Consider the following 13,822-nt stretch of genomic DNA (forward strand, 5'->3'; position numbering starts at 1 on the left):
AGTTTCATGGGGAATTACAAGGCATTCAGTACACCCTACTCTCTCAAAAGTTGTTTCATTTTGTACATAAATTTCGTTAAATCTGGAAGACATACTGATGCTCAATACTTTACAAAATGTCAAATGCCAAAGATTAGAATCAGAAATAGTTAACTACGAAAGTTACAGATTATCAAGTATTAAGTAATTCATTTAAAAATAAACTTGGCCAACTTTGATTCCAAACTATGTTTCTTTCTTTTAACAATTTTTCGCTGCAAATGTAAAATTAAAATTAAATTAAAATCGATTTCGCTTAAAATAATGACGATAAATGCAACTATTCATATGTATCTTTTAAAATTAAAGAAACGTGTTTAAAATACAGACTTGAGAAAAATAAATAACACGATACCCGGAGACATTATTTATTTTGAAGAAACGAGGACGAATTTTATTACGAAAACATTATTAGTCGTAAATTACCAAAACGTGTGTAACAAATTTTAAAGTATTAAAAGTAGTGTAATTGTGTTACACACTTTTTGGTAATTACTTTGAAATACTGGACGTTTACTGCATTGATTTGTTTTATTTGATTATGGCAAAGCACTCAAGGGCTATCTGCCTTAAAGAAGGGGTCCTTTGTGGAAAATTTTCTAAGGAAAACTCGCTCGTATATACGTTACAGACGGGTAAAACCACGAGAACGCCCATGCATCCAGCATGTTCGCCGGAATTCGAATTCCGGACCGAACTACCAGAGTCTAGCGACATTTACCGCTCAGCCGCTGGAGGACCCGTCTTTAGCATTACGTAGAGAACAATGCCCTCGAGTAAACCACGAAGAAGTAATTAACAACATTATATATGGAAGAATATATTGTATGCGGAAAGAAAACTTTAGGCTTCTTTTAGTCATTTTTTCCGTTGACGGTTATGTTTTTTGCATTTAAAGCCCAGAACCGCTGGCATTTTAATATAACAGTAAGAGATTTATAATTATTCTTTCCTGGAAAACCAATTAGAAAGCAAAATTCGCAAGCAAAGGATATTTGAGATGTATTTTGCTATTGAATAAATATCAGAGTTGCAATCTGTATTCGCTATCGCATCATTCTATGTGGAAAGGAGTTAAACATATACCTCCCTCTTTGCTATTGTTGAGTTTGTAAAATATTTATCTGATATTTTCAACATATAATACTTCCACTTTATTCCATTTTCCTTTCCAGTTTTTCCATAAAATAAAAATAAAGTGCTCATAGTTTTGATGTACGTTTAAATTTTTAAATATGTGTTCAAATTACAATTTGTATGCGTCCTTCTTTCTAACGTTTAGTTACAATGAAATTGATCAGTTCGTAATTAAAGAAACTCAATCAAACATGCTGATTATATATAATATGTAATTATAGTATGGTTAAGCATCATTGTAATGAAACTAAGCTTAAGATTTTAAGCCATCTCTCACTTGAATGGTGGTAGTATTTTGAGCAAGCGTTGACTAATGCGTCTGGAACTGTAAACCGTTCCGAGACATAAAAATTCCAAGAGTAACCTTGGAGGTGTATGTTTTGGAAAGATTCCAAAGAATAACTTCCGTATTTTAACTTTTTGAAAATTTTGATGTAATATTTTCTAATAAGAAAATAGGTACCATTTACTTGTGGAAAGTATATGCAGTTATCGCTGAGATATGTTTAGCAGAACGCAAGGAATAACAAAAGGAAGATAAATGATCAAACTAGCGCTAAACAATGCAGTAGAGCTGCAGTTATTAGGTCGACATATACTGTAAATTTGTTTAATATTATGCATACTTTGTTTAATTTATGCATAATTTGTTTAATTTTAGGTCCTGCGCAAAGAAAAAATTAATTTCATTCTTTTAATTTGTGTGTAATCAAGGTATTCCTCCGATATGCGTCCTTGCTGTGTTACAGTTAGCACGTTCAGTTAGCAGAAGTTCATTTGACTGTGACAACGTGGTAGATTTTTTCCAGTTTCTTGTTCCGATAAAAACCTACTAAATTTCTTTGGTTAGTTGAAATACGAATAGGTTCTGAGTTAAAGCAAGAAAAAATATTTCACTGTGTTATTTTGCCGAAAAATCTGCATTTTATAGTGTGCTTTACGAAGTTCAAAATAGTTATTTTTAAAATTCTATAATTTTGCTTCAAATAAAATGCAGTAAACGAAAATGTAAACTTCCTTCCGTTTTATTGCAGTAAATAGTTATTTGCTCTTCAGAAAGGATAAATTAATTAATCGGATATTTTAAATACACTTTTGGTCTACGAGCCGGATATTTGGAATAATACTGTAATTTACCCCCCCCCCCCAAAAAAAAAAAAACTGAAATCTTTCAGATTTTATATTACGCCCAAAGAAGCTTTTTTTTTTTACTTTTTGTGCGTTACTTTTATTTAATAAATATCATGTTCTTCACACTTTAAACCATAAAATTTAATTTAACAGCAATATCACGAAATAATTTTCAAAGTGAGTATCTTTAGAATTTCCGATACACAGTCTCGTGCGCTAGAGATAATTTTTTTTTTTCTTCGTGCAGTGTTGCCACTGCTAGCTTTGAAATCATTGAGTTTGTTAATCAAAAATTCCTTAAAGGTTTATAAAATATGAAATAGATCATAAAACAAATTCCCAATTTGGCCTTCTAGATGCCCATATTCGAGTGGAGGATTACGTTATTCAAAATTTGATGTCTCTAAGTACCATCGTTTTTTTTTTTTTTTTTTTTTTTTTTTTTTTTTCCCACAGTGCGAGAAACATATGCACATTCGTGCAGATTCTTCATTATTTAATTTCTTTAAATATAATGCAGGGCTTAAAATATTTGCTGGCAGCAATTTGAAAAGGGAAACAACGCTTGTAGTGAATCACCGTAAAATGCCAAACGAAATTAATAGCTCTTCTGCGCAGATTGCTTCTAAAAAAACGCCTTACAAGCGTTAAAGTAGAATGTGAAGAATCAGTTCGCAAACATGTTAATAGCATTATTTTTTAATTTCTGAATTCTGATACACGATTGCCTTTCTTAAAGTGGTAATCATACTGCACATCCAAAGTAAAGGTCACTGAACTGTTCTAGAAGAAAGCGCTCGCATACACGTGCAACATCATTCATCCTCACGAGCAACAAAAGAAATATTAAAAATCTCAGTTCTAAGTCGTACCACGAAAACTTAGTTACCCGAAACAGATGTTTTATGTTCCTGCCAACGCGTGGTTTTGACCTTTGATCACCTGCTCCATTTGTTCGGGGTTCGTATATGGATCGGAATAAAATGGAAACTGTAATCAGAAACCATAACACGGAAGACAAAAATTTTCCAGCTTTTTCTCCTATTCAACTCACAGAAAATACCAGCGTTATGAGATAGTTCTATACAAGTCGCCTCAAAAAAGGTTCCATTTTTTGTTTATTCCGAGAATGGCACTTAAAATGTCTAAGATGAATTTACTCGTTTTCCTTATTAAGTACCACCGGATGTTGTCACGAGTTTTGACCGAGTTGTGTTTTTCTTCGTCTCTCGTCAAAATGAGTTATAGACCCCTAGAGACAGGGTGAATTCATCTTTAATGAAAAAATTGTATGCTTTCGTTCAAGAAAAAAGAAAGAAAGTTAGATCTACATTTATTTCTTAGTATTTGGGTCACTTTTGGCTTGTTATTGTAACATTAACACAACCAAGTCATAACTTTTGCCACGCCTTAGATTCCCTTTCAGTAAAATTTGATTTTAGTTTTCTATTAGCAAGTTGCACCGATTTTCTTTCTTGTGTAAGCGTTAAGTTTTTTAAAGTAAAATTTACTTGTATACAATTTATAGTAATCCCCCCTTTGAGTTGTACATTTCACTTATAAAACCGATATATAAGTCAGAAGTACATATGCGCCATTCTTTATTTTTCCATAAACTGAATAATTCACTTTTCTAGAAGGCTAATGCTCTTGAAGTTAGCCTTCGAAACTAGAAATAGAAGATATAATTTGTAAAGAATCTGGCTTCTTGCTTATTTGAAGAAAATTACATCGTATTTTAATATATTTCGAAATAGGAAATATCTCAAACTTGTACTTAAATTGGAATTCCTTCTCTGAATAATTGTTCTAGGTGGTTTATATGCAAGATAAAAATATATATAAATAAAAATTATAATTTAAACTAGCAATAACCCCTTAATTCCTCCCCTCTTTTCTAAAAATAGTAATGTTTTTTTTCTGGACTGCATCATTTCTAGATTAGTTCATCTCATATGACTTATGTAACGCTGATGACGTAGCTAAATCGGAACTTGAACTAAAAATTTCAAGAACTAAAACTTTTTCTTAATAAGCAACTTAAACCGAAGTCTTCTCTTAATAAACTGCCATATTGCCTTAAGTGTGCACTTTTGCTTATGCCTATGTTGCCGCTAGGACGCTAACGCCCTGCTTTCTTTCTATCGCAGTATTACAAAAAATGTAAATATTCTCGAACTGGGCACGATTAGAGTGCCAATTGAATTGTGGCCACAAAAGTCAATTGAAATAAAGTTTAATATTTAATCGTACTCGGCTGCGAAGTTTCTTCTTCAATATGGATCTACATGTTCAAAAAGAGTTCCTCAGGATGTGGAACATTTGATTTTCTCGTGCCCTACATTTGATGGTCCTAGATTATGCTTACAGAATGATTTGAAAATGTTCGGAGTGACTTGGCCAGTGAACTTATCTGTTTTCGTGAAGTCCAGACTGCTGTTCTCTGCTTTTGTTCGCTTTATTTATGCATGTAATTTTTAATGTTTATTTATACATGTAACCTTTAATGTTCTAGTTAACTTACTTCTGTAAGCCCCGTGTTGTACATATGTGGTGTGTTGTGTAATTTGAAGAAAAAGGCTAGAGGGCGCTGTTGCTCGCTTAGTTGTGAGAGAATAAAGTTTGTTCATGTTGAAGGCGGCGGCCTAAGAATACGCTCTGTATATAGTAATTAAAATATTGTTAAAAACGTAAAAGTGTTAAAATTAGTAAACCCACTGAACCACCATCATCTGATTTGGAGATGCACAAAATTATTAGATGGTGCACGGGGAGTCTGTATGTTCTCAAAGGAAAAAAAAAATATGGATCTACGTTCTATGCCATCAATATTGCTACGTCTCCTTTTCATTACATATGTGTGTGTTCCTAAAAACCAGGAAAATTGGCATTGTAAAGGAGTGCCCGAAAGAGGACTGTTCCTAAAGCTCTAACTCAGCTTAATCAGATTATAATTATAATGAGCTGGTTAGACCATTTATGTAATCCTGTTATGTACCAGCTATGAAAATGCAATATTAAATATTTATAAATTTATTCTCTACATCCGTACCTTGGGAGAGAAAAGTGATAACGTCCAGAATGATCGCATTTGAGATTTTTGCATCCTATCGAAATCGTGAATATCTAACTCCGGAAAAAAGAAAAATCCGAGGTGATAGGTTATAAGCACTCTTCAGCTTCCCCACAGCGTGTGTTTTTGCAGTGTAATTGATAGCACATCCAGCTAGTAATCAAAGGATCCGGAATTTGAATCTTGGTATCGGCATAGCTGATTTTTTCTAAAAATATAACAGCTACACAAATGCCGCACCTCTAAAATATGACCTTTCCCCAGTCATTCTCCAAGTGGTAAAGAATGTAAGGAATTTTCGCCTTTTCCACTGCATGCAGTCGTAATGTAAGTAGTGGCATGTTCAGTTAGTAATCGGAAGATCCAGAGTTCAAATCCTGGCGAGAGATATTATCATAGCTGGTTTTCCGTGTTTCCTGCTTCAAAACGCCTAATCTATTTTACTATTTTACCACATGCATTAAATTAAAAAAGCTATTATGATAACATTATTAACTGATATTCGTCTTAAACCAGAAAACAACTGCGCGCCTTTATATGAAAAAAAACTAGCCCTTAGCAAAATATTTCTTTGAATTCGATGCATTATATTTCAAAGGCTTTCCGATTTTAAAAACAATTCCTCCTTTCCAGAAGTTTGCAAATTGTATTTTGTCCTTTGCATTCTCTTTCTCTCTTTCTTTTTTTTCTTCACAAAACACTACATCAAGCACTTCTTTTACCATTTTTGGGGTGCTCAGTTAGATATCCTGACTGCCCACAGATTAAGTGGCACACATGCGCAAAGAGGTTTTTGCCACAATGGCATCTCCCAGGAATTTCAGCAAGCCTTGCTGCCCTGCTGCTGCTGCTTTATCGATTACGATTCACTTATTTATATTACTGCCCATGAAAGTTTCAACGGCGATCCCCGATACGTGACCAGACTCTTAATCCAAGACCAGTCCCCGGATCGCAATCTCGGAGCCGGACGCGCCGACGGATAGGGTGGCGATTCTACCATCTCCCCCCCCTTCTTTGCTTAATTGAAAACAACGCAGCTAGAGGGCATAAAAAGGCGGCTTATGAAGCAGTACTGTATGTGCTGGAGGCCTGATTTACTAATCCGGGCCCAACGGGTATTCTTTTTTATGGGTGCTGAGGTGCTTAACGTAACGATGGTATTAGTCGTCTTTTAAAAAATTTATGCTCCTCTGGTTTATCTCAGTTGTTTAATTGCTCTTTTGTTCGTTAGAAGCTTGCAGACAGTGCTTGAGACAATGAGATAACGCTTTGTTGCTAGCTAGTGTATTTGCGATAATCTTAGGAACAGACGTACCATTATTCAATATCTTACGTGGCTTTGATTATACGCTTTTGATTACATGCGGCTTTGATTATACGCTTTAGCTGACAGCTTTATTTCATACACATTTGAAAAACAAGTTTAACTATCATACTGAAGTATAATGGTAAATATCTTTGGTTGGAAATCTATAAAGCCAGATATATTCAAAATTTCCAAATAGCGCTGTTATCCTATATGTGTGTGTATTTTTTTTATTCTGTGTACATGGAACAGAAATATTGGTTTGGTTATTTAAGTAAGCTTAAATTGCATCAAAAATTTTAAACGTTCTTGTTTCATGTTTCTTGGAATCTCTTTGTCAGTCCCATTAGCTGTAAATTATTCACAGATGGCTGAAAGAAACAAAATTGTTATTCCTTTGGTTAAGCTTATGTTAAGTCTTTCTGCCATGAATGTGTACACGCTGTACTTCTCTAAATAGTGCATTATTACAATTACTGCCTTGTGTTTAGATCGTATTCCTTTCAAAAAAGAAACAAATACTAATTGCATATCTTATTTACTTATTCTTAGTAATATTTTTATTCTAGTATAAAATATAGTAATATTTCTCAATAGGCTCTAAAAATAGAAAGAAAAATAAGATAAAACCACATAGTATTACAAATGTATGTAAAGTGAAAAATAAAATTAGTGCTAGATGGTGCGCAAACCATTATTTTGTACCATAGTATTTAATATAATGTATTACAAACATCTTTTAATAATTTATAAAAATTATCAGTCGCATTTTTTATAAGTCACTTAATCTAGATATATAGAATTTGCATCAATTAGATATGTATAAAAAATATTTTAAAAAATAGATATAAATTGTTAGGAAGTATGCATAGATCTTTTCAGTCACTCAGTTTATTTCCTAGTGCACTGTTTTTAATGCTGCTTTAATTTTAATTTTAATTTATCGTATGCCACGTCAAATGATTACATCTCTGAGAGTTAGCAGTTTCCCAGGGCGCAGGGATAACCAGTGAGGTTTCGTAGAAAGGCAGTTCTTCTTAGACAATGTGGGTGATAAATGCCCCTGTTGCGTAACGTAATATAGACGCAAAAGGGAAAGACTAAGGCTACAACTATTTTTAACGTCATGTATATGGTAGTTCACCAATAACAATTCCAGGCCTAATTCAAAATTTGAATTTCAAATGATAAGTGAGCGTATGAAAAGTGAACAGATTTATAATTAGTAATTGTTATGAATAGCTAACATAAGTGTTAGAATTGTAACCTTCAGAGCAAACCTAACCCATGCTGTACTAATAATAAGCATATCAAACATAAGAAGTATAAATTGCCGTCCAACCGAGATAGTGGTTATCCACGTTGACTACCGTACCGAAGGACTCGGGTTCGAATCCCGAGAAGACTGTTTGGCATGGAGACACTCTAAATATATAGCGAGGAGAAAGTCCTCTCGAGAGGCTGAAGGCAGGGGAAGAGGGGAGCGTCCGTCGAATCTGTCCCCCCCCGGGGCACTGTCCATTAAAATGGGGAGGAGGAATTGAGCAAAGTCGTATTGCCACTAGTATGATGCTCAAGACTCTCCAACAACAGGCTCAGTCACGATAAATTTCGTGTGCTTGTGCTGATATTGCTGTCAGACAAGTGAGTCACAACAACAATAGGAAGTATAAATTAGTCTATCAGTAGAATTATGTGTAATAAAGAGATAACTACACGAGAATTCATAATTTTATTTGCATTCTTTTATAACAGAAGTAGAAAATTTCAATTCTTTCTTGTTCTTTTTTTAATCCAGAGATTCAAAATCGATTGTATTTCTTAAATAGCGAAAAAAAAATTAACACGACTTCAGTGGTTTAAATACTGGTTACTTTGTCCTGCGGCGTAGAATTTTCAAGCTCCAATGTCTCATTTTAGTTGCTTTACAATTTGGGATGTGAAATAAGAGCATTCGATGGAAAAAAAAGCTCTTTGAAAAAAAGAATTCTCCCTTTTAATCAACGATTAGTCTTTCAGTAGTTGGCGATTGCACTTCATTTCCACATTCATTTTAAAGGAAATCCAGCCTTTCAATTTTCCTAAAAAACCCTCACCGTGGTGCCCCATGCAAATAAATGACTCTCTTCAAACTAGATGACTTTCCTTGTCTTCTCTCCTACCCCCCTTTTAGCTCTGAACAAATAAAAAATTCGATGAAGAAAGTGGGAGGAGGGAAAAAAAAAGTATATAGCTCCATAACAATCTTCGGCACTTAAAGAAAACTCTCTATGCTACTTATCCGTACTTAGCGGATTTTTGTTTTGCTGAAATCTCTTCCTAACTTAAGCACTTCCCCAAACAAATCTAGTCAAGTTAAGCAAAGCTGGGTTGCTTAATTAAACTCCTCCAGTCGCTTAATTCCTGCTAATTAAATATAGCTGCACGTTTTTAGCTTTGTCTTATCGGCTCCGAAGTTTGTCTTCTTTAAGCTGTGAACTCGAAAATTAGAATGAGCCATTTTTTTTTCCTGTCTTTTTTACTTTTTTTAATACATCACTTCATCAAATACGGTTTTGGTTTCTGGCATAAAAATTGCACATTTGCGTGGTCTTGGAAGGTATCCAAATTCGAATGCAATATAAATTGCCTCAGGAGCTAGCAAACACGCAAAAATCGCATTCGTAATCTTCGAATTGAACGAACTTTCTTTTGTAAAAATGCGACTTCTGTTTGGGAAGTTTCGTTGAACAGAATGCCAGAGCTATTTAAAGTTTTTCGTAAAGTTTGATTGTTTATAATCCACAAATATTCGAGGAATCAGTAATGTTTAAATAATCATTATTAACGTAGGGGAATTTACGAAAGATTCTGGGTTGTTACTACCTGAAAACTAAGAGTTAGACTAATTAAAGTCTTTTTTTGGTGATTTGGTCTTTGCTGTTTCAGAAATAAGTTGTTAAAATGTTTATTGGATTTTGTTATTATTTCTGTTTTCATTGGTTTAATTATCACATACAACTGAAAAACATGTTTTGGCAATTTCTCCTCGAATACTTGTTTTTAGTTTTTACAACAACATTTGAATATTAAGTAATGATCAACTGTAGTTAATTTGTTTGCGTAAAATCAATAATTGCAAACGCATAAGAATTACGTTATTTTATTAAAATGTCATCTGCTGGAATTAAAATTTTGGAATTGTAATTAATTTAATATTTTCTTGAGTCACCAATGTTCTTTCTCAATTAAATATTTTAATATATTCTAGCATATAAATCCCTATATTTAAAATAGCCTTTTTATTTTTACATACCACCAACCTATATATATTATACACAGGTAAGAGAGGTAATGTTTTTGGTCCAAATATTCGATTATGAATTTTCAGTGAATAAGCATGAATTAGGGTCCCCACTACAAGTTTTTACTATTTTTACAATGTGACGATGTTTTCATCCACACTAACTCATACAAAACTTTCAAAAGATTTTTTTCCCGTAATTTAGCTTCTAGAATTACATAAAGAGTTGATTAGATTTTGAATAAAATTAGACAATCGGAAGTGGTACTTTACAGGAAGCCCATAACAGTATTTTATGGGCAACAGGAAGTGGTACTTTACAGGAAGCCCATAACATTATTTTATGGACAATGAAGGAAGTGGTATTTTACTTGAAACTCTTACAGTTTTTAATGAAAACTATATTAAGATATAATCTGAAACTTTTGAATTTAGTATTTAGGACTTTCATATCGATGGAAACAATATATTAGGTTTTTGTTAAAATTCATGAAACGGAAGTGTGAAACTCTGAGGAGACATTCGTAAAAAAATATATATTATGAGGGAATCCGATGTTTCTCAAATTTGGTATCTGAAATAGGAACAGTTATGTAATTCAGAAAAGCATACTGCATTTGTATTGCCATCTAAGCTCTGATAAAAGATTGGTAAAGTACTTTTTTAATTAACCAGTTATTTTGTGTTTTAATCTATACTATCACTTCTGCTTTTACGTTTTCCTTCAGAAATGCAAATTTTAGCTTGCATTTGTAAGTGAGGGTTTGAGATTGCTCGAGTCAGATCGTGTTCCTCCTGTTGAATGCCACGTAACTAGTTGTTATTTCTACGATAGCATTCCCGTCTGTGGCATTCCTTTAATCCTGCAAATAGTGCTGTCACGCTGGTTTAAGATAGAGGCAACATGCGCGTTTAATATTTCCGACTAGCCTTTGGTTAACCAAAACTTAATTCTACTTTTTGAGTTGACGTTATAAATGCTGGCTGGTTTGTAAGCACAGGGAATGCCTTCTGTTCAGCTATTTGATTTCTTATTAAAAAGGTATCTTACATCCTTCATATCGATTTCTGTTTGCTTTCTAGACATAGCCATAAGTCGCTTAATTCTGCTTAGAGTCTTGACTTAGTGTACGAAACCAAAAAGAGTGAGATTATACAGGCTAACAGGTAATGGGTTCCATCATCTACAAACTAACAAGTTCTTACACACTAGCATGTAATGGGTTCCAACAAGTATTTGCAACAATTACACAAACATATAAATTTTTTTAATTTTTTTTTTTTTTAAACGAAAGTCGCTACCAGCTTTTATTTTAAAATAAGCAAATCCTGAAAACTAGCTAATGGTCTACAAATCTGCTTGACAGCCTCATGAATATTTATACAGAGTATTTTAAAAAGGAAAATAATATCGAAATGTTATTGCTGTTAACTGTTATTTCAAATACATTAACAACCTCCATAAAACAAACAAACACTAGTAATTTCTTTAAGATGCCTTCTGCATATTTTGTTAATATTTCAGTAGGTACAAAAATACACTGCATCAAATGAAAATAAATTTTAGTTCATAATGCATCGTTTGCCATCAAAAATTGGTTGAACTTATTATTCAATCAAGAAACCTCATCCTCCACATCGAAAAAATACCGCAAAAACGGGGAGGAATTATCAAAATACAAATGAAATCGAAGCACTTCTCAATAACTCTTGAAACAAATTACCCCAGTTCCTACCACAACATTTCATATATGTAATTCATACCACAACATTTACATAAATTATGAGAATGAAATAAAAAAAACTGGCTGATTGAGGGAAAAAATTAAACAGCTGAGTTAAGCCATAAGTATTAACTTAAAAATAACAGAAAAGATGTTAAAACTGTTTATTGTGTTTCAGAAAAATTTTTCCTTTAAAAAAAAAAGAAGTTTCTGCGAATCATAAGCTCTGTAATAATCGATAGAGTGTTCATAAGATTGGAAAACTCTAGTTTCAAAAATTATCTTCGTACATACGCTTTCTCATTACTACATACCCTGGATTTCCGTATTGTTAATAAAGTTTACGCCATTTTTCCTAAAGCAATATTTTAAAATCATGTTATTGGAAATAGTGTTGAAAATATTGTTCACATTGCTAAAGGCAAAGAGGTTATTTAGACCAGTGATGCCGGGGATTAAATCTGACACATACTATTGAACTTTAATCTGCCTCTCAACTTATATTGTCGTGGGAAAATATACATGAGTATGAAAAATTTCGCTTTCTAAATACTAAGCAAATAAATTCATTTCAACACCATTATAAATGTAAGAAATGTATTGAGAACTGAATTATAAATGTAAGAAATGTATTGAGTACTATGAATTATCCATTTTTAAGTAAAATGCGTGGTTACTTTTATAAAAAAATATTAAATTATCTTTGTTCTTATTTTCAGAGTCCAAAATGTGGAGAGTGATCGGCCAAAGAAGGTGGTTTTCTTGGAAAATCCAAAGGTTACCACGGTTACAACGTCAACTAACGACAATCCTATTAATTTCCTTTGTGTTCCTGGAGGCATGTATCCCTAAAGTCATAGCTCAAAATACACCATCCTCGAGTTCCAGTAAGTACAGTTCATTGCTCAAAGCGTCCTCTGGTGCTTTTCTAGATAGAATTCAGTCATTTATTTAGTTTCGAAAGGAATGTTTTCTTAACCTGGTTAACTTGGGTGGTAATTCCTGTTGCTCAAGTATTTTCATCGAAATTTGAAAGTGCTAAAGAACATTTCTTTCTTACTTGAACATATATGCATATATTATTATTTCATTCTTTTAGTTTTGCATGTTATTTACAGCATGGCTGGGGGTACATATTTCTTTGCTGCTTATTATTAAAAATTTTAGATTAAATTAAGAACTTTTCTGTAGGAATAAGTAAGTAATTAAAATGTGTTGCTTTCATTATATTCCCAATTGTATGATTTTTATTGTCATTTGTTATACTTTACGTGCATGAATAGTACTTACTAACTAAAAGTCAGTTTAACTATGAAAGGTATTATGTCTTTGCAAATAGCTCTTGTATTATATGTTTCAATGACTAAATTACAACATGATGTATTGATTGTAATGATTAATGTTTACTGAAAACGATTATAAAAAGGAAAGTATCTGAAGCATTGTTTCCAGCTATTTTTAGAAAAGAAATAATCCGAATGAAACAAGCAGTTCCTGAAACATTTCATTAAGAATTCATTTGCCTATAGATCATGTATTCTCAATTTTTCCCCCGTGCTAAAAGTTCATTCCCCTCCCCTTTCCAAAACTTGAAAAATACCTATACATTTATTTATATTTGGATTATTTTTAACATGTTTTATTAATTAAACAACGAAAAGTATAGAAAACTTTTGTGAATATCAAAATTTGAATAAAATTTCTTTTATATTCGTAAATTAAAACTAAATACTGAGAAGAGCTAGATAAAAGTTTCTCCTACTGAAACTATGAAGTTTCCTCCAAGGAAAATTCCCCTTTGAATGCTCTGCTATAGATATTACTGATAATGCTAATGATAAATTAAAAATACACTGCATCAAACGTTTACTCATTGCGCTAAAAGTAAAAACACATCCGACATGATAACCGTTAATCCATAACCATTAATAATAATAATAACCGTTCTTATGAATAGTTTCAGTTAGTTAAGTTAGGTTATTGAGCGTGATAAAGCATAGGAGGGCTATCTGCATAAGGAGAGAGATGCCTTCGTGGAGCACTAAGGAAAACTAGATCGTATTCACGGTACACATGAGGAAATCATGAAATCCAACTATGCAGCCAGCCGGGGCTTGAACCCAGAT

The 13,822-nt window shown here is 32.8% G+C and overlaps 1 protein-coding gene across 5 annotated transcripts in view; it reads left to right on the plus strand.

Annotated features, from left to right (window-relative positions):
• LOC118188260 (irregular chiasm C-roughest protein-like) overlaps positions 1 to 13,822 on the plus strand; it is an 824,083-nt gene that overhangs the window by 684,789 nt on the left and 125,472 nt on the right. For all 5 annotated transcript variants that reach the window (XM_085814197.1, XM_085814196.1, XM_085814211.1 and 2 more), the window contains one exon: positions 12,416 to 12,583. In XM_085814197.1, coding sequence (XP_085670323.1) covers positions 12,416 to 12,583 — 168 coding nt within the window. The remainder of the gene's footprint in view (positions 1 to 12,415; positions 12,584 to 13,822) is intronic.

The sequence above is a fragment of the Stegodyphus dumicola genome, chromosome 1 (genome assembly GCF_044657685.1).
Source record: "Stegodyphus dumicola isolate Sdum_Otavi_A_Nest chromosome 1, ASM4465768v1".
In the NCBI taxonomy this organism is placed as follows: Eukaryota; Metazoa; Arthropoda; class Arachnida; order Araneae; family Eresidae; genus Stegodyphus; species Stegodyphus dumicola.